General features: G+C 48.7%; 1 protein-coding gene and 1 pseudogene across 2 annotated transcripts in view; both read right to left on the bottom strand.

Annotated features, from left to right (window-relative positions):
* VANGL1 (VANGL planar cell polarity protein 1) overlaps positions 1-9,787 on the bottom strand; it is a 49,589-nt gene extending 39,802 nt beyond the window's left edge. For both annotated transcript variants that reach the window (XM_031457879.2, XM_064488871.1), the window contains exons 1-2: positions 9,661-9,787; positions 357-560 (exon numbers count right to left, since the gene is read on the bottom strand). In XM_031457879.2, coding sequence (XP_031313739.2) covers positions 357-427 — 71 coding nt within the window. In that variant the 5' untranslated portion in view covers positions 428-560; positions 9,661-9,787. The remainder of the gene's footprint in view (positions 1-356; positions 561-9,660) is intronic.
* Positions 495-18,491, bottom strand: LOC135322179 (small ribosomal subunit protein uS2-like; annotated as a pseudogene).
* Between the last annotated feature and the right edge of the window lie 507 nt (positions 18,492-18,998).

The raw sequence follows: 18,998 nt of genomic DNA, 5'->3' as shown, positions 1-18,998 counted from the left end.
TATTTTTTTTTCCAACTTCCATTTATATTCTCAGTAAAGCTCTTGGAGGACTGTCATCTAGCAGAAGTACTTAGGAACGAAAAACATTTCCACCGAAGGGAGAAACTTTAATTTAAAATCAATTGTGAGAAATTAAGGTCATCCACTGTAATGGGGCCTATAAAATGTAAACTGGCGGGGTAGTTCCTCCCAACGCATGTTAAATGCTCCTAAAGCTCAGCATCTCCCGCACGGCCGGACTGAAGCGCCAGCGTCCGCAGCCCGGCCGTGGGACTGTCTGAAAGTAAGTCGAGGAGGCCTGACCCGCCTGCAAGTTTCCCCCAGAGGGAAAGGGGAACAAGCAATCGCTTACATACCCTTGTCTGTGAGATTTTTTCGAATGACTTGAGTAGTAAGAATATCCAGAATACGTGGACTCGGTATCCATAGCAGAGGAGAACTTGCTCTTTATGTGGGAGTCTGTACTGCTTCTCCTTAGAGGTAGAAAACTTCACCTACTGGTCTCCTAAAGCCCCAAAGGGCCTGGGAATCCAGGAGACGCTCTTCAACAGGAACAGATTCTGGGAAAAGGGGGAAAAAAGAGAGAGAGAGATCAACCTTCAAAGCCAACATCAATGGGTTCAAAGGTAAATGACAGCAGCAAACTCCTCTTTAGGGGTCTCTGTTGTGGAACAAGTGAGCAAGGGTGAGGCTTCCGGGCACCACTAAATGCTCAGCTCACACAGCAAGTGCTTGCCCGGGTGTCTGGGAGGGGGACAGGTGGGTGCCGGGCAGGCCAAACCCCACCGCAGCAGCCGGAAACCGGAGGTGGGAGAGACCTGGCCAGTGGCCATTTCCCGGACAAGACACAGCCTGGCCCGCGTGGCGTCCCAGCCCCCACTGCCAGTGTGCCTATTACAAAACAATACCCGGGGAAACTGCTTTTAAGGGATTTGCTCACAGTTTCCAAAAGCCAATGGGAAAAAAAAAGTTCTCGGTCTCTTTAATCCAGGAATCCAAACTCCTGAGAATTTATCTTAGGGAACTAATTTCTTTTTTTTTTTTTAAAGGAAAACTATTCTTACCACTCGTCTTTAATAGCGGAAAGCCAGAAATAATCTCAGTGCTCCCAAAACAGAAGAAATAGGTAAGGAAAACACGACTCATCCACTGAAAGAAACATCACATAGCTGTTGTAAAATGATAATTACGAAGAACAGAAATTTGTATGATAGAATGGTAAATTTAAAAAGCAGGCTACAGGACTGTAGATAGATGCTGAAATCAACATTATAGTTACAATCATAAAATCGCTTATGCAAGGATTAGGAGGAAACATCAGAAAATGGAAGCAGGTGACTTGTTAGTTACAGGCGCCTGGGTCTTTTCCCACGTTTTCATTAGATATCTCTATGCAATAAAAATAAATTGGAAACATTCCCAAGTACATTCCTGAGCCCCACATGCTGAGTCTTTCCTTTTAGAAAAAGGAGCTCTGTCTCTCCCTGCACCCCTCGCCCCAGAGCTGGTCTCCACCCCATGGGGCTCCTCCTTCCAGGGGCCCCAGAAGCTGAAATACAAACAGAGCTAGACAGGTAAGTGTGAAGAACAAACAAAGAAGCTGTGAGCACCAGCCCTTTACCCCTACCGGGAGGAGGCCAAGAATCCTCGGCAATGAGCTGCCAGGGAGTCACCGGAGAACCACCACTGGCCAACACAGCCCAAGCCTCAGCACCACCTGGGCTGCACCTGCCCTTGCCATTCACTCACTAGGTTGGTCGCCCAGGGCGAGCCTCCCTCGTCCTTGTGTCCTGACTTGTCACTGCATCTCTGCTCTCCTGCACAAGCCCAAGGCAAGCAGTGCGGAAGCGTGGGGTCTAGCCAGTGCACCCCACTGTCCAGTACAACCTGGGATGAGCCATGTGTCTTCTTGAGCCTCAGATTCCTCAACTGTCAAACGGGGACATGTCAGCCAGCCATGGACCTCATAGGGTTGATCTGAAGACAGAAGCTGATACGGTGTAGGGAGCTGGGTTCCAATTCCAGGCTTTACTCACTTACTAGTTATATGACCTCAGTCGAATTAGTACACCTCTCTGAACTGGCATCTGTAAAACGTGAATAACAAGGCTGCTGCATGGAACTAACAAGCTACAGCCAGGACCACTCCCAGCACCATCTCTGGTGCGCTGGATAAGGAGCAATTGTGGTTATGAGGACTCCGGTCCCTGGTCCCCAACCCAGTCCCTCTCAGTGACAGGCTAGGAAAGGAGCAGGGCAGAGTTGGGGCCAGGGCTCACCTTCCCACCTGAGGCTCCCCGGAGCCAGACAGCCCTGGGTTCGCACCCCAGTCCAGTCCACGGCTTTCTAACTAGCTGTGTCCCCAGGCATGGCAGTTTCCCCTTGGAGACTCAGGTCTCCTCATCCATAAAACGGAAAAAAGGCAGCCTATGTTGTGGGCTGTAATGATACAATGTGAAAAAAAACACCATGGGCATTTAAAAAATACATTCATTTTGCTCTTGGATGTATCCCCACTTTTCTAGAAGATTTCAAGAGCCGGCTCACCCTTTTTTCTCCCTACTCTGCTGCCCAGAATTTTCACTACCATTTCAATGAGCTCTCAGCACCTAAGACCTCACTTCCTTCCTGCTCTGAGCTATGCTGCTTGCTCATTCATTGCCTTCATACCTGGCAGACGCCACATCAGGAGGTGAGCCAGGAACTCCAGGCCTGCCAGGAACGAGCCTCTTTCCCCGAAGGCCCTTCACCCAGCTCTCTGCTGACCTGCAGGTTCTAACACCCAGCTGCTTGGTCCAGACACCTGACTGCCCTCTTCTACATCCAGAATCGACTATCCGCAACGCCTACCCTTTTTCCTGCCCTCCAATCCATAATTGTTAATTCCCTTTCCATCCCAGCTTTCAGCTAATTCTGGCTAAATGCTGCTGGGGTTTCTCGGGGTCAAGTGGCCCAGGCCCCGCAGACCTGGGCTGATCCCATTTATACATCCTGGCCATGACACCCCGGGGCAGGCGCTTACCCCTCTGAGCTGACCTCTCCCCCTGTAAAATGAGGCCACTGAATATGATCTCTTCCTGGGGTTGTTGTGAGCATTAAAGGAGACTCCCAGGATAAAGCCTCTGGTACATGGTAACTCAAGTTTCATTCCCCTTCCCCTTCTGCAAGAGGACGTCAGCCTTCATCCTCATTAAAACCTCTGGCTGTCCATTAAGGCAACTCCAGGCATGTCCAAGTGCTCTCTGGGAACAGCTTTACTGCCCCTCAACCCAATGCCCTGGTCTGGTTTCTCTCACACAATTCCTGCCTCTACTTATCAAACAGGCAGTCTGTCCATGCTGCCATTCCTCTCTCTTGTCACCCCCATCCTCCATCCCTGACACTCCACTCAAACACCTCTGAGTCGGCCTGAGACTGCTATGAGCCAAATCCAAGGCTCTCATCCTTGTCTTCCTTCCCCAGACCTTCTCATCCAATGTGTTCATCCATCTGCCTCCCTGTTTAGTGAGCAGCTAGGAGAGACCTGCTAGGCAGTGCTGGGGACACGGCAAGGACAGTGACTCACAGCACAAGCTGCCCTCGCAGAGCGAGCCCTCTGCTGCCCACCATCCTCTGACTGGACGCCGTTTATGCGACTACTTCTCCAACCGTCCTTCCCTGCTCCCCCGTCAAGTTATCCCTTAAGGTTTAAAACTTACCCATCATTCTCCATTCATGGATTTGCTCCAGGATAAGCACCCTGGAGACAGGAGCTATTGTTTACCTGCCCCCAGGACACACTGAACAGGAGAAGTACCCAACAAATACCTACTGAAAGAATAACCCCCCAGTGCACATTTCCTACTCAGATGCCTCCTGCCCCACGTGGGATTGTCATCAACCCTCCCCCCTAACCCCGTGCTCTGCCCTCCAGGGTCCCGACCTATACAATCATCCTACCGGCCCTATCCATCTAACCGTGGGCCATTTCCACAACTCGCTCTCCCCTTCGCCCCACACATCCTGCTGCCACGAAGTGCCCTCTGTCAGCTGGGATCCCCCCCTCATGCTCCCGGTGCTCAGCCACCCGCTTTCTCCAGGCTCTGTGGACACAGGGCTAAACTGTTACAAAGCCTGCAGGTGTCCTCATGGAGTCCAGTCTCCACAGACCTCAGGCCCCTTCTGAGTCATGCTATTTCCACCAGAGCTATCGATTCTTGTCCGAGATCTGAGAGAGGATTAAGAAGCAGCCACAGGAGGCAAACTGACAAAATCCAGAGAGAACTCATTTCAGACGCCAATGAAAGAGCTTTGACATAGTTAACAGAAAAACACATCCTGAAGCTTATCGCCGCAGTAATATATTGACAAGCCAGTTCCCTTGTATGCACAAGAAATTAGCAGAACGCAGATAAGGTCAGAGGGATGCCTTATCAGGAAGATCATAAAGTAATGAAAAGGAGTCAGGTTCCTTGGGTAATAAACTGACAGGCTGCGGCACTGGTCTGAATGGGACAGTCATGCAAAGGTGTAAATGTGGAGCCTGGAATCTGGAACTGTCCCTCTATCACACTGACCCCTGACATGACCCAGACTGTGCCTGGCAGCGGCCACTGTGATCTGTCAAATCACAGCGTGGATGTCATGTTCCTGCTTAAAATCCCTCTGTGGAGTTCTGCTGCACTTCAAATAAGATACAAAATCCTTCATGTGCTCTGCCTGGGGGACCCTGCCCACCTCTCCAGCTCCTCTCTCTTTCTCTAGCCCCAGGTCCTCGGAGGCTCTCTGCAGCCTCAGTGTATCCCCTCTACTCGCTCTTCACATGCCTTGTTTTGCCCAGTTCCTACTCATCCTTCTCAACTTAAGCAATACTGCTTCTTGTCAGAGGCCCTTCCTGACCCTCCGGCCTCACCTGGCCCTCTCCCAGCACCCTGTACCACTTGGGACCCCCATTCCCAATTCCACAGTGATCTGTGTGATTACTTATCGACTGGCTCCTGCATAGACAGGAAGCTCCACCAGGGCAGGGGCCACTTTCCTTACTGTCTCTCTAGCTCCTAGAGCGTAGCAGGCACTCAGTGAATGTATGCTGAACGGAGGGAGGGTTTTGGTGGCAGACCTCAGGACGTGGGGACCACAGACTCACTGCGGAAGAATCCTTAGAGATCGTCTCTTTGAAACCCTCAGTCTTGCAGGAGAAGGAAAAGATGCCGAGATTAGATTCAGCAGTGATGTCCGAACCACCAAGAGTGGAAGTGCCCTGCTGCTCCCCCGAGTCTCACTCAGCGGCAAAGGTTATGTTCCAGACACATTAGGTAAAAATCGGCAGTCCTCTCTTTCAGCCCCTGCCCGAGAACACCGTGGCCAGCTGCCTCCCCCTGGCCTCCTGTCACCCGTCTCTCCTGAACTGCAGGCATGGCTTGGGTGTGAGCTGGAGGTGAACACCAGAAGAGGGCTGGAGTTCATCAAATCACATCCCATGAAGGCCGGGAGGCCAGTGCAGAGACAGGTGCACGGGGCGCTTCTGACTGAGGGATGGTATCTTAAACCTGAAATTCCCTGGCAAAAGTGTCACAGACTCTCTCCTTCACTGCACTTTATTAGAAGCAAAGTGGGGAGCAGTGGACTTGAAGAGAATCTTCCCCTAAAGTCATGTCCACTCACATAAAATATACCTGACTGCCACTTAAAAGGAAAACAGTGTTCAGAAAATCATATGAGAGAAATAATACGTTATGGTAATGACAGTGGTAAATATAAGCTAATCTTCTTGAGAGAGGAAATTACAAAAACATCAATGGCTTTGCCTAGAGCTATTAAGTAACTAAGGGAGCTCTGGTTTGGATGGTAGAAAGTTACCCTGCAAGGGGTACAGAGACACACACTAAATTTAAAGAGCCATTCCACTCCTTGTGCAGTGGATGTTTTTCCAAGGGAAAGAAGCTTCCGGTGCAATTGTGTTTACACGTACTGTGTACATCACTTGGAATATTTGATTTTCATCGATACATACAATTTTAAAGGGTTTACTCCATGCGTTATTTTTTATTGTTTTGAAGCTAACATTTTTCTCAAGGTACCCATTTTTAATAAATGGCACTCAAGGGAAAGACGACAATTTAGATAATTTTGCTCAGAGTCAACTTTTCTTCTACAGAGGAGAAGCGATGAGCACAGGTTCCGAAGTCAAGATTGTCACTGTTCAAATCATGGCTCTGCCGCTTACCAGTTGTGTAACCTCAAATCAAATTACTTAACCTTTCTGCGCCTGTTTCCCTAACTGTAACAACAGAATTGTGTTTTACTCACCTTACAGGCTCACGGTTGGTTAAATGAGATCATTCTCAATCATTCAGACTAGGGCCTAGCACGTGGTAAGCACTCACACCCGGCAGGCATTGTTCTTACTCAGTAAAGTCAAATTCCTTCAGTTAAAAAGAATAGCTTCATAGGGCATGTGACTTATGTATCATTTTCATTAAACTTACGTACATTTTTTGGTCCGCTTGAGTCTACCTTCAGTGACTACCCTTAGCTCTAGCTAACTAATTTGTTCATTTCCATTCCGTTCCTCGCAGGCACTTCTTTCACTGTTCCCAGGCTGACAGTGAGTATCAGAGAAGACTGTGTGTCTTATTGAGCTTATTTTGGAAGACCTCAGGGTTGTGAGGGAGGATGGGAAGAAGTATTTTGCTGAACTTGTGGTCTACAAACCATAACACATCATCCAGGCCACTGATGTAAGGATCAGAGAGATTGTGGCATTTGCAACAAACCCAGTGATTCTTTCATTACAACGAGGCTCTTATAAAATGAGCGGTTCCGGGCCACTATTCACAAGGAAAGAAAATGCCAACCTCATTTTAACTGTCTTGCCAATGATTTCCACTCACCTTCCCAGAGTAACTGCTCTTAGCGCCAGTCATTAATTACCTCTGAAACACCCCCAGCAGCTGGGTAGAGATTTCTGAAAAACTGAACGGTTCATGTGTCTGGGCTTATAACGTATATTTGTTTTCAAGTGACCCCATTGTCGTCTGCCAGATTTTTAAAATAGATTTCACAAGTACTACCTTCTTAGTAAGTCCCCATGGTGCCAGATCCAGTGACTGCTGTCCAGTAAGTGGGATTCAGAAGGACTCTGACCGAGACAGAACGCGGCAAAGCACGCATGCACCTTCTCATCAGGCTTCGGGCCAGACCAAAGCCACTACTAGAAACATGGTCCAGCCCCACGTCCACCTCATCCTGTCACGTCCACCTTCTGGAAAACGGCATAGCACGATGCCCAAATCATATGCCCATACACAGCTGGACCCCTAACCACAGCTGGTTCACTTTACAGACAGAGAAGGGCCATGATCACCTAATGGCTCACAGTTCATGAAGTGCTTCTTATGTGTTAGGAAATGTTGTAAGTCATTTGCATGTAATCTCTCACATAATCCTCAGCACAAGCCTGGTAGCAAAGCTAAAATGTTAATTTCGTGTCACGGTTAAGAAAACCAAGGACACACACACCTGGGAAGTGCTGGGGCCAGGCCTTGAGCTCTGGGAGTCTAATTCCAGAACCTGTGCTCTTAACTATGGAAAATACATAGCAATGTAGCAATTACCAGAATTGCTTACTTAGAGAGGAGGGTAGACAACAATCATAAATTGTCCCAAACCACACATCACCCACAACGAATTCTGCAATTCCCACTCCTTCTCACAGGTTTGGTGTCCCAAGCATTGTGGGGAGTCCACAAGAAACAAAATGAATCTGAAATCATTCGAGGTCCTAAGAAGCCCACAGCCCAGTGGAAACTGCCTCTGAAAATGCAGTGTCAACTGCCCATGTAACCCAATGCAGCAGAGGCTGGGATAACAGATAGGCCCTAAATTTGTGTGTATTAGGGAGATAGAGGTGAGAATGCCTTCCTTACTCTATACCTGTTAATTATCCAATAGACCAGGGTGATATGTCATTGCTGCTTGATAAGGAAACTTTCCTTTCAGGTTTCATCCTTTTGATCAAACACACGAGACAATAAAAATGTACTGCCTGACAAGCCATCCTTACAAACACGCCATTCTCAACATTCTCCCATTTTACTTACAAATTAAGTTGCAACCGAGTCCCACCGCCAACACTGCAACAGTGAAAATTTCAAACGAGCTGTTTCACTGATTGTACTGAGAGACACCAAAGTCTGGGAGTGCTAAATGCTTGTGGATAGGTGAAGAGTGTTATTTCTTTGAACTGTAGAATAAACAGTTTCCTCCCACAAATCAAAGCCCCAACGATATCACATTGATTTAATTCAACTCTAAAAACTCTAATTAGTGATTACATAAAATGACTAATTACATCTCCCCGGATTCAGACAGTTTCTGCCATCTCACTTGAATAGCCTAGGAGCCGTGTAATCAAACTATCCACCCACTGGAAGAATGCTCATTAGTACTGTTGATTGGTGACACAGGTTATATTTTCCAGCAACCCTGCAAAACTTCTGAACACACTAGTGAAAATGCTGGATTCTTTACAGCTTGCTAGCATTTGGAGTATGTGGCTAAAAATACCTGCATTTCCAACCAAAGCCCCCCAAAGGGGTTTTAACAAAATGCACGTGCCAGACACACAACCATCACAACAAAGCGCTCCAACATCTCTTAACGAGCAGCTAAATGAGCTCACACCACCTTGGCCGGGTGCGCATTATACCTGGTTCGAAGAGTGGAAAATGAGCACAGATTTCTGGGCTGCAAGTCTTACCAGCTCATCTCCTGGCCGCCAGGCCGCGGCTCCGCCCCACTCCTGCCTCCGCCACGCCAACGACGCGTTTAAATTTTTATAAAGCTTCACACTTCTCTGGGCTGCGTTAGCTTGGGGCAGTTGAAAGATTGCAGTTGGAAATGAGGTCCTGCCGGTGGCGAAGGCTGCCCCGGTGCGGTGAGATTGCCTCCAACCGGACACCTCGGGCAGAGACTTGCCGGACGCCTCCTGCTCCACCCCGGCGTTTTTGAAAGTAAACTCCTACCTGCCTGTTGCGCTCTCCGATGCGCAACCGGACTCGCCCCCCCGGCCTCCAGGGCCGGCTTGTTCTGTAAGCGGGGTGGGAACACAGGCCAGCTCTGTGCGGGTTTCTGGCCCAGGGCCGGCCGGGCCCCCGGGCGCAGGCAGTTCCCAGGGCGAGCCCCGCGGCGGGGTGGGAACCCCGGAGCGCGGCCGGCTCCCGGGAAGCGCAGGGCGGCCCGGCCCCCGCCCCGTACGGCCGGTACCGCGGTCCGGGTGTCCGCAGGAACGGTCGGCCACTCCCTGCCGGCCGGGACGCGCACCCCAAAGTGCAGCCAGGGGATAAGGGGGCGTCCGAGGCGTGGGGAGGGAATGCGCGGACCGAGGAAGTGGGGCGCGCGGGGAGCGTGGCGCCGGGGCGGGAGGGGAGCACCTCGCGGGGATGGGAAAGGAGTGGAGTCCCGGGAAGCACGACTCGGGGTGCGGTCCGTGGGAGGGGAGGGAGCCCCGAGCCAGAAGCGGAAGGAGGGCGGTGAACCGGAGTCTGAGTCCGAGCAGGGGCTGCGAGAGGAGGGCGCAGGGGGCTCGCAGGGTGCGGTGTTCGGGTGGGGGCGTCTCCCGCGGGAGGTCCGCACCCCGCGCCCGCCGCCCCGCCGCGTGGGGCCTCAGACGGGACTCACCTCCGCGCCGGCCGTGCGGGCTCCGCGGCCCGCGGTCTCGGCTCGCAGCGGCCCCGGCTCTGCGGCCTGCGCTGGGCTCCGAAAGAAGCAGAGCCCCGCCGCCGCCGCCGCCGCCGCTGCACTGCTGCTTTCCGCTTCCTGTCCCGGCGCCGCCCCGCAGCCCGAGCCCAGCCCAACGAGCCCGGCGCGGCCGCGAGCCAAGAGCTGCGAGCGCGGCCGGCCCCGCCGCGGGCCCGGCCCACCTGCAGCGAAGGGCGGGGCCCGACAGGCCTCTTCCTAGCCCCCAGGCACGTCTGGCCCCGGACACACTCACAAGCACACGCACACGCACATGCACACGCACTCACGCCCGCGCGCAGACACACTGCTACCCACACAGACCCCAGGAGGTGACAGCCCTCCAACACACACTCATTCACACATTGTCAAGGATTAACCCCCACCCAGCACCCGAACATACTTGCACCCTCAAACTCACATACTCATGCACACACACTAGCATCCACAAAACTCAAGTCCGTTTGCTCTCACTGGAGCCCCAACACACATATATTTGAATGGCCAAGGGACTAACCTCCCACCACACACCCATACACACTCAAATACACATAGTCCAAAAATTAACCTACTAATATCCATATATACGCACACCTCAACCCACATACACACTCACACTTAAACTCACACGCAGTCCAGGAAATGACCCCACAAGTAACCAGACACACCCAGGCCCCCTATAATCCCCCGCAGCCAACCCTTTCCCCTCTTCCCCTAACAGAGGGGACACCACTTCCTAACCCCAGTCTACTAGAAACTGCTAGAAGAGCACACCTCCCAAGGCTGGCGGCCCTAGGTCCCAAACCTGATTCAACCAGGTCTGCTTCCGGCTAAATCTGTTTCCCTGTCTAAACAGCAGAGAGGATGATAAAGCCAGCCTTGCAGGATTGTGGTGAGGATTCCGGAAAGTGGCTGGTGCCCAATCACACTGAACAGTTGCCGAGTATTTGTATGAATATCTGCACTCTTCTTACTTAGTTGTCTCATGTGGGTGGATAGGGTTAGGGATCCATGTGCAGAGTCTGGAATCTGGCAGCTTACATGGCAGGGCTGTCCAGTGGAGGTGGTGTATAATGAGGTACTCTGGGCAGCTGGAGAGGGGGGGGCGCACCCACGTTGAACTAGCCTTAGTCCAGGAATTTCAACCCTACAGCCCTCACTCTCCCCTCACCACCTCTTCCCCATCCTCCCTAGTCCCCATTCTCTCTCCCTTATATATTTATACTTCTTCAGAGGACATTATATGTCAACGTTCGTGATCTTCACACAACCCCATCCGGCCGCCAGGCTTCACTGTTCACTCTTGGCAACCCCTCACCAACCTCTCACCTGTTTCCTGAAGGCAGCCAGCTTCCTGAGGTAAATTGTCAGTCCACCCGAATCAATGCTCAAGTGCAGAAATACAGAGCTTTAGAAAAGCAAATCTCTGTCGTCTTTGAAGTTTAGACCCTTCAAAGTTACCACAAGCCAGGGAATTCTAATTCTAGTTATGATACTCTCAAATAAACCCATATGTGATCTACAGATTCTCAATGGATTTTCATGAAAAAAAGATTTTAATTCACTTTAGCTTATTCTGTCTAGCTACCTTACCATGTGGTGCTTTTGTTGGTAAGAGGGTTAGTGCAAAATGAACTCTGTTTGAAGATAATAAGTTCACCTTTAAATGCCATCTATTTTTTGTTTTTATCTGACAATCTCAGGTATTCAGGTTTAAAAGATAAGAGTTGGAAAACTTCTCAGGAACTGAATGATGGTCTATATAACCTGGCTCCCATTGTCTGTCACAAAGTGAGTCAGCCTTATTCTAGGGTTGGGTTAGCAGCCTATTCAGCTCTTGCCTAGACTCGAGTTCTCCAGCTTAGCCTTAATCAGTACTGAAGGTAATATGAGGGGTTCCATTTACTACTCCTTGGTTTTACGTATCCCTTTGTTCCCAACTAAGCTGGGGAAGGTGGGTACTATGTACTGGGGGCTCTCAGGACTACAGTGTGACGACATTACACAAATTCATGCAGGTATCCCTTCCTACTCATTCTCACAGTTTCTCCAAACCCTAGAATGCTATCCACTAAAATTCTTCCTGTCTTCCGAGATCCAAACCAAATGGCATCTCTTAGGCAAAGCCTTCCCCAGTTCTCCCAACCAGAAAACATTCTCTTCCCCTCACTGAGTTCTCTGAATTTTTATGCTCACCTTCCACCTTGTATTGGTTATTGTATCTCACTTCTCAGTGATGTGTAAATGCCATGTCTTTACCTCTTTTCTGTCACACTATGCCATGTATTTCTCTCTTTTCTATCACAGATCTTTCCACATAGTAGTTATTTTGAAAAATACTTAGCAGATGACTGAATGACTATAAAATACCACTTACCCTTGGGAAGTTGATTATCTAATCAGGGAGTAATCTGATTAACCAGTTATGACATGTGCACATAAAGATAGTTAACAACAAGAGAGAATATATAAAATACTAAATGCACTATCAGCACACTTTTTAGGAAGTCACTTATCTAGCCTCAAAAATTCTGAATATACCTCAAGACAGGAGTTAAGTGAGAATGGTCTGTAATCAATAAAATAGATTGCATAAAATTTATGCTTTAAAACAGATAGTCTTTTATAAATGGGAGAATCTCTCATGCCATCACTAAAGACATCATTTACCCTTAGTTTAAAAACATTTCTAATAAACTTCATCATCTGATTCCTAAGCCTACTGTAGATTAGAAACACATTAAAAGAGAGCAGGAGATGACCTTAGGAGACCCCGGGGACTGCAAAGGGGGGTCATTGTGAAGACTGTTTAATTCCAAAACTCCTGCCCTTTTCTTTACCAGTTACTCCTCTTAGCACACTACCACATCACAGAATTCTGATGATCCCGGGTTATAAGGGCTAGATAGACATTCTGTAGATAGTACTCTATTTAAGAAGACAGGGAAGATGTTTAAAAAAAATAGATTTCCATCCAAAGTGTTTGAAATGTTAAAAAGTGCTGTTTTTTTAAACCATACATGATATCACTTACATGTGGAGTCTAAGAAAACAGGGGGACACAAATGAACTTATTTACAAAACACAGGCAGACTCACAGACGTAGAAAACAAACTTATGGTTACCAGGGGAGAAAGGGGGTGAGAAGGGATAAATTGGAAGTTCAAGTTTTGCAGATACTATTATGTATAAAATAGGTAAACAAGGTCCTACCATATAGCACAGAGAACTATATTCAATACCTTATAATGGCCTATAATGAAAAGGGATCTATATATATGTATGTGTGTGTGTGTGTGTATATATATATATATATATATATATATGTATGAATCACTGTGCTGTACACCAGAAATTAACACATCATAAATCAACTATAATTCAATTTTTTTAAAAAAGGGAGAGGGAAGTGCTGATTTTTAAAAGTCCATCTTCTGTAAAATCTACGTATGTGTAATATCTGTTTATGTTTAATAATGCCAGTGAGGAGGTGATAAAATATGGGTTATTAGTACCCAATGGGAGAGTCACACGGGCCTGGATGGTCAGGGTCAACTTGTCTTGAGGACAAGGAAAGAAAAGAAGGAAAAGAGGACAAAAAGAAGTGGAACTGGCTTATCTCAAGTGCTTAATATATATGAGTTGAATAAATGGGTAAATAGTCTTTCTGCTTGGAGTCTGGGCAGGGGTGTGCAGGGAACAGTGTCTGGAATATAATTAAGGGCAGTGAGCAGAGCAGCTAAGCTCAAGATAAGGGCTGGTGCTGAGACACAGGATTCAAAATTGAGTGTATAGGATTAGAAGATAGAGAACTTTGAATCCAACACTAGTGTTTAAACTTTTTGAAACAAGCTAACAACATGATAAAGTATTCATTCGTCCATCCATCCATCCATTCAAAACCACATGCTTAGTACCTAGGAAAGCCAAGCAATGTTTGGGGGATACAAAGCTAGATAATGTAAAATTGATCTCTGATTCAACAATTTAGTCAACAAATATTTACTGAGCCCTTACTATGTGCCAGTCACTAGTCCGGGCTCTGGGGATGCATCAAAATAGGCAAAAACTGCCCTCATGGAGTTTATATTCTAGCCAGTCGATGATTTAACAAGTGCTCAGGAGAGAACAAAGCAGGACTGGAGATGGGGGGGGGCACTTCACTGTCCTGGAGGAGCTCGGCTGCTGGGGGAGGCTACTGCTCAACAAACCCTCCCAGTGGAAGAGGAGAGCACTGGGACTGGGGCCAGAGCAGCACAGAGAAAGGGGCCAGCGCAGCCTGCAGAAGCAGCGTGGCCTCACCTCAACATGACCATGGGAGCAGAACTTGAAGGATGAGGATTTGACAGATAAAGAGGGAGGAAGCATTCAGGGCACAGGCACAGAAGTGTCACAGAGCCTGTCCGGGGAAGCCGTACCTGAAGGCGGTGTATAGCACTGAGGACCTGGCAGAGAACAGGGGTGAGGGTGCGCAGGGGGCGGTATGGAACTGCAGGTCTGGAGGGAAGAGGCACCGCTGGTGTCAGGAAGGAAGCATCAAAGTGGCAGGGCTCCCAGTGGCCTGCAGGCAGGCAGTTTGGCTAGGGGAGAACACGGGGGAGGAAGCAGGGCTAGGATTGGTGGGAGACAGGTTGGCACAATCTGGAATAGAGGGGCAGGGTGGGAGCTCAGAGGGCTTTGTATGGTGAGCTGAGAAGTATGGGTTTTATCTGGTTGGCAATAGGGAGCCATTGAAGATTTTTACTGAGAGGAATAAGATGATCTGACTTTACCGTGTGGAGAGTGGCTTCTTGAGGAAAGAGTGAAGTCAGAGAGACATAGGGTGTCCGAACTGATGAAGGGGCCTGAGTTCCTGCAGCCTTTGCAGGTAAATTTCAATCACAAATGGGGAACCAGGAGGAAGAAGTTCAAGGAGAAAAGGCAAGTTCAGTATTAGGCATGTGAGTGTCAGTACCTTTGGGAGGTACAGGTGCAAACAACAATAGGTCAGGCTTATGGAGCATTTATCATATGCCAGCACAGTGCTAAAGATTTTACAGATCTTATTCATCCCTCACTACAACCCATGTTTTGGGTATTGTATCATCTGCATTTTACGGAGAAGGAAACTCAGAACGGTTAAATATGTTGCGGGCGATCACACAGCTGCTGACGGGTGGTGGCGGGGGCAGGCTTTGACCCCAGATTGGCTGATCACAGACGTCCCCTCTTTAATCCATCAGCTATACTGCTCCTTGGCACTGTGGGTTTAGAACTCAGGAGGAGGGAGGCTACTGGCGATGAATTTCGGAGCCGACATGTGGTTGACAATGCAATAGAGAAAAGAGCAAGCAAGAGAGGGTAGAGACACGCAGGCCATGTCGGGCAGAGAGATACGACAGGGACACTCAGAGAAGACAGATGACATTGTTGTTTTGTTTCCAGTGAGGAAACCCTTAAGCCTGTTTAAATACCAGGGAGAAAAAAAAATTTTAATTTCAAAATTTAAGAAGGGAGGGGTGGAGGGGAGGGTGTAACTCAGGGGTAGAGTGCGTGCTTAGCATGCACAAGGTCCTGAGCTCAATTCCCAGTATCTCTGTTAAAATAAATAAACCTATTACCTCCCCACCAAATAAATAAATAAAAAAAATTGAACCTAATTACCTCTCCCACCCCCAAAAACAAAACAAGAAGAAAAGAGTACCTTGGGGGACAGGTGCAAGGACCAGCCTTGTAAAGGCGCAGACAGAGGCGAGCAGACAGGTGAGCACTGGGGGTCAGGGGCATCTCAGTATTCTCCATAGAGTAGAAACAAGAAGCACTGACAGGAGATGGAGTCGGGCCAGAGAAAGAGGTGTATCTGATGGCTTCTCCGGGGCCCCTTGAGAATATGATTGCCACTGGGATGGAAATCACAAAAATATACATTCTCCTTTTTTTTTTTTTTTTTGCAGACAATTTGATTGGACTTACAGAATCTGAAGGCCTCTAAGGAGTCCCAGACATAGTACTGTCCACAGTCTCCTCTGTGTCTAAGAAATGTTATCTTTGATAAGTTTGAGGTGAGAGTGGGATGTCCAAGTAGAAACTTGAAAAAGCAGAGGACAAAGTGGGACCTTCTATTAAATAGCTTCCCTGGGCTGTGGACAAGAAAGCAAGTGCACTCTGCATAAAGCTGCTGGGCTCACAGGGCCCTAAACGAGCAGCCCTGACCCATGGACCAAGTGTACTAACCACCCTGCCCTCCGTGGGGCCAGGCACTGGTGCCTGCCCTGCTCTGCAGACCTGGGCGGGCAGGCCCAGAGGCTCTCATTACCTGGGGAGGGCCTGGGAGGCTGTGCAACATCTGATAGAGCTCAGATTCCAGAAGCAGGATGTTGCCAAGGCTTCAGTCAACCCCTGCACTTCAGCAGCCTTGTTATCAGTGAAAAGGAGAGGAGCCAGGGGGCAGAGAGCCTGCGGAAGACACCAGTCAGTGCACATGGCCTTGGGGCTCCTAAGTGTTCCCGGGGCGAACCCACTTGCCTGGGCAGTGCAAGGGATCCCACTCAGGGACAGTCGTGGGCGGGGATGAACTGGTTAATAATACCCTCTGGGGCTTGGAAGTTTCTTCTTTTCTGTTGTTTTTAATCTGGGGAGTCATCATCAGTAATTCATTACCTATTGATGAGAAACACTTGAATAACACCCAGCATCGCGCGTTAAGCTAATTACTTGGACAAACACCAGGTGGCATTTTTCCCTAAGGGTGAACCGGCCTCTGGCACCGCTGGCCTGGGCCCAGACTCCCGGCTGTGGAGCAGACACAGGCACAAAGGAAGGCCTTGGCTTCTGGCCCACAGCCAGGTCAGCTCTCTCCCGGAGTCACAGACGGTCTGGGTGCTGTGGAAGGGGAGGGCCAAGTCTGGACATAGTGGGACAAACCATTACTCCACCTCTGTGATCAGATGTGTTAACATGCCTTTTTCTGTATTTCTGATGCTTTGACGTCTGGGGGCTTTGCTGCCCCCGGAGAGTCTGCCCCCCTCAGAGACAGCTAATTCCTAGAGATAGTAAAGACTCACAAGTGATGCTTTTCATATACAAACTGACCAATTCAGGGCCTATACCCATCCTCCCCTATCTGGCTCTCACACCCTTGACCACTAAACACCTGCCCTAATCACCCCAGGGTCAGGTACCAAACAGGTAGAGACAGCCCCTCTACCCTAGAACCTGCTGAAATTATTCAAACTAGCAATTCTAAGCCTGCTTACCCCGCCTCACTTGTTCCTTCTCACAAGAAACAGCAATAAAGGCCCTTGCCTCTGTTTTCTTCCTATTCTCCTGACCTCCTGGCTGACGCTCGTGCTTCTCTGTGCAGCCCTGTGCAGTGGAGTGTGTCCCTCCTCTTGGGGACAGTCTTCTCCAAGGCCATTGTCTCCTGATCAGTTGGCCTTATCATACCTGAATAGTAATAAAACCTACATTGAAAAACAAGGTTTCTCTTGAAACAGTGCTCATTTGTGAACCATATAAATGACCAGGCAGAGAGAAGGAATTAATATTTATTGTGTTCTTTACTATGTGGCAGGCATCGTAGGACTAATTTTTCATCTACTGTTTAATAGTGTTTTCCCAGTAACAACCGAAGTTGATATTTGACAAAATTTCAAATAGTTCAGGTCTTTCCCGAGATCACAGAGGCTAAACCATGGCCTCCTGGTTCCCAGCCGGGTTCCCACTGCACGGGCCAGAGATAACTAAGACAGACTTCGTCTAGCTCTTACTTTATTCCCTCTCCCCTTCCCTGATTAATGACCACTGCCCATCCTCTACCACCTTTCTTTCTTTCTACTTTTCCATCTATTCATTTATTTGTTTATTTGTTTATTTATTTGAAACTGTTTATTTTCCATCAACCTGTTTCCATTTGCAGAGTTTATGGAAGAAAAGCTGGAGATCTCTCTGTGGTTGTTCCCACCTATTCAGTGGCCTGAGCAGTAGGGCTGCCGACCAGTCCTCTGGCGGGGTGAGCACCCCTGTCTTCAGCAGGGGCTGCTGCTTGCCTTCAGACCAGTCTGCGACCACGGGATTAACAGCAGTGAACTTGGGAGCTGGAGCCATCCACTCACCCTGAAATTCCAACTTGGTCACAGCCTTTTTGGCTGCAGCCTGCTTTTCCTTTCCAATCTCTTTAGGATCTCTGTGGAAGCAGAGATCAGGCGCCACCTCCCATGGGTGTCCACGGGAGATGGTGCCGCGCATGCACAGAAATTCACAGGCCAGCATCCGCTACATCAGACCCTCTGAGCGGGCTCCCTTGTTGCTTCACGGGATGGCAACGTCCACACAGCGCAGAGGAGAGTCTGTGTTGCAGGGAGCCATGGTAGGCGGGTTGATGTAAGAAGCCTCTGTGAGAGGCTAGTGGGCAGCCCTGGGATCAGTAACCACCGGAAGTCTTGGCTCCCGGGAAGCTGCCTAGGCTGGGTTAGAAAAGGTTCCAGGAATGGAGCACCCACAACAGGAGTGATGCCAGTGGTGGCAGCAACTTCAGCACAGCTTATCGGCCAGGTTCCTGGAGGGTATGGCACCGACATCATCTGGGTTTGCAATGACAACAATGGCACGAGCTGCCAATGGGAGCTTCTCCCAACTTCTCTCCAGGCTTATGATACAGATGCCATAATTTTCCTTTTGTGGATGTACTGCCCCATTTGGAAGTCAAGGTTGCTGCCACCTAAGTGGGTTCTTGCTGCAAGGAATATGAGGACAGTCTTCTCCTTCATGTGCAGGACATTAAGGGCTCTGGACATTGTAAAAGTTTCCTGTTAAGTTCTGATGAGAACACAGAGCAAAGCCTGTCTGGGTAGGACAGAAAGGCCCTACCTTTCCCTTTAAACAGAAAAATTTTCTTGGCAGTGGTATTTGTGTGTGTGTGTGTGTGTGTTTTCATCTAGGTGAAAATCTGAAAGACAAATCACAAATTCCGGGACATAATAAACTTTCTTCTTCTAATTACAAAAACTTTAAGTTCTGAATTTATCATTATTTTTACATTTCAAGTTCAATAATATAATTTCAAGTATGTACGTTGTTTTAAATGCTTTTTTTAAAAAACACCATGACCAAGATAGAGTAACAGGTCTGGATTTATCCTACCATATGAAATAACTATCAATTCAGACAAAATATATGAAACGAGATTCAAGAAATTGGACATCAGGAACTAGAGCACAGTGGTGCCTGAAATGCCGAAAACCAACAGGGTAACCCCCATCATTGCCTCACTTTGCTGCCTAAAGAGAGTTTTCAGGCTGTAG

This window comes from Camelus dromedarius, chromosome 9 (genome assembly GCF_036321535.1).
Source record: "Camelus dromedarius isolate mCamDro1 chromosome 9, mCamDro1.pat, whole genome shotgun sequence".
NCBI lineage: Eukaryota > Metazoa > Chordata > Mammalia > Artiodactyla > Camelidae > Camelus > Camelus dromedarius.
This window is presented reverse-complemented; position numbering and strand designations above follow the sequence as displayed.